The sequence below is a fragment of the Coregonus lavaretus genome (assembly GCF_964263955.1).
Source record: "Coregonus lavaretus genome assembly, contig: HAP1_SCAFFOLD_9709, whole genome shotgun sequence".
Classification (NCBI taxonomy): Eukaryota; Metazoa; Chordata; class Actinopteri; order Salmoniformes; family Salmonidae; genus Coregonus; species Coregonus lavaretus.
Window position 1 is genome coordinate 3,234 of NW_028161729.1, and position 1,478 is coordinate 4,711.

The window sequence follows — 1,478 nt, forward strand, 5'->3', positions numbered from 1 at the left end:
ATAAAGAGGAGCTTCACTAGTCTAGTCAACAACCAATGAAACAACTGAGGTACCTCTCTCCACTAAAAGATGACCGAACACAGATACAATGACTGAACTGGTTTGTGTATAAACACTCTGATCCATCTGCCTGACAAACACCAGAGCTAGCAGGACAACAGAAAGAGCTTTGTTCCTATTGTAGCTCCTGACCCCCTACCAAGGGCTCTTTACAGGAGCACTCACCCTTGGATGATCAGGCCACTCTTCCCCAGGCCTCCTCAGGCCTACTGGGGCCAATGGGCCAAACACATCCTGAACCATCTCCTGTGAGATTATCCAACTCAATGAGCACATTGAGGGGGAAATAGAGTAGGAAACTGGAGCCTTCTATTCAGCCCCAGCTCCAGACTAAACCCCCTTCCCTTCTCTTCCATTCACACCAAACCCAGAGGCCCCAGAGGCCCAGGGGCCCCAGAGGAAATAAGAAAAGCCCCAACACGAGCTGCACTTACATGCAACTTCCAGCGAGGCGTTGTGGCTCACGGCTTCTCCCAGGTAGTTGCGGGCAACACAGACGTAGGAGCCCTCATCCGGTTTGGAGCGTCGTCCGTGGACGATACGTAGGAAAAAGAGGGAGCCGCTGGGCAGCAGCATGCGTTGAGATCGAGGGTTGTCCCGGTCCGTTTCTACCCGCTCCCCGTCCTTGTACCACTCCACCGTGGGGCTGGGCCTCCCCTCCGCCTTGCAGTTGAGGGTGGCGGGCTCCCCCTTGGACACGATCAGGTCAGAGGGGTGCTCCACGATCCGGGGTGGGGAGTCCTCCTGGCGCAGACGGGATCCTGGGAAGAGAAGAGGAAAGAGAGAATTGAGAACACTGGATTGTAGGGGTCAACAGGCCAGCTAGGACCATGTACCCTGTCTTTACCTTATCCTTAATCAGTGGTTTAAAGTAATTAAGTAAAAATACTTGAAAGTATTACTTAAGTACTTTTGGGGGTATCTGTACTTTACTTTATTATTTATATTTTTGACTACTTTTACTTTTACTTCACTACATTCCTAAAGAAAATGATGTACTTTTTACTCCATACATTTTCGCTGACACCCAAAAGTACTGGTTACATTTTGAAAGCTTAGAAGGACAGGAAAATGGTCTAATTCACACACTTATCAAGAGAACATCCCTGTACATCCCTACTGCCTCTGATTTGGCGGACTAAACACACATGCTTCTTTTGTCTTAGTGTTGGAGCGTGCCTCTGGCTATCTGTAAATAAGAAAAACAAGACAATGGTGCTGCCTGGTTTGCTTAATATAAGGGATTTGAAATGATTTATACTTTTTCTTTTGATACTTAAGTATATTTAAAAACCACATACTTTCAGACTTTTACTCAAGTAGTATTTTACTGGTTGACGTTCCCTTTTAGTTGAGTTATTTTCTATTAAGATATCTTTGACTGACTGACTGGTTGCATTACCGCCTGGTATGGCAGC

The 1,478-nt window shown here is 46.8% G+C and overlaps 1 protein-coding gene across 1 annotated transcript; it reads right to left on the reverse strand.

The window, feature by feature from the left end:
• Positions 1 to 494: 494 nt before the first annotated feature.
• LOC311120189 (roundabout homolog 2-like) lies at positions 495 to 821 on the reverse strand (the record flags this gene model as incomplete). Its single annotated transcript, XM_084194806.1, has 1 exon — positions 495 to 821. A coding segment is annotated over one exon (327 nt), but the record flags the coding sequence as incomplete, so codon positions are not given.
• Positions 822 to 1,478: the final 657 nt, after the last annotated feature.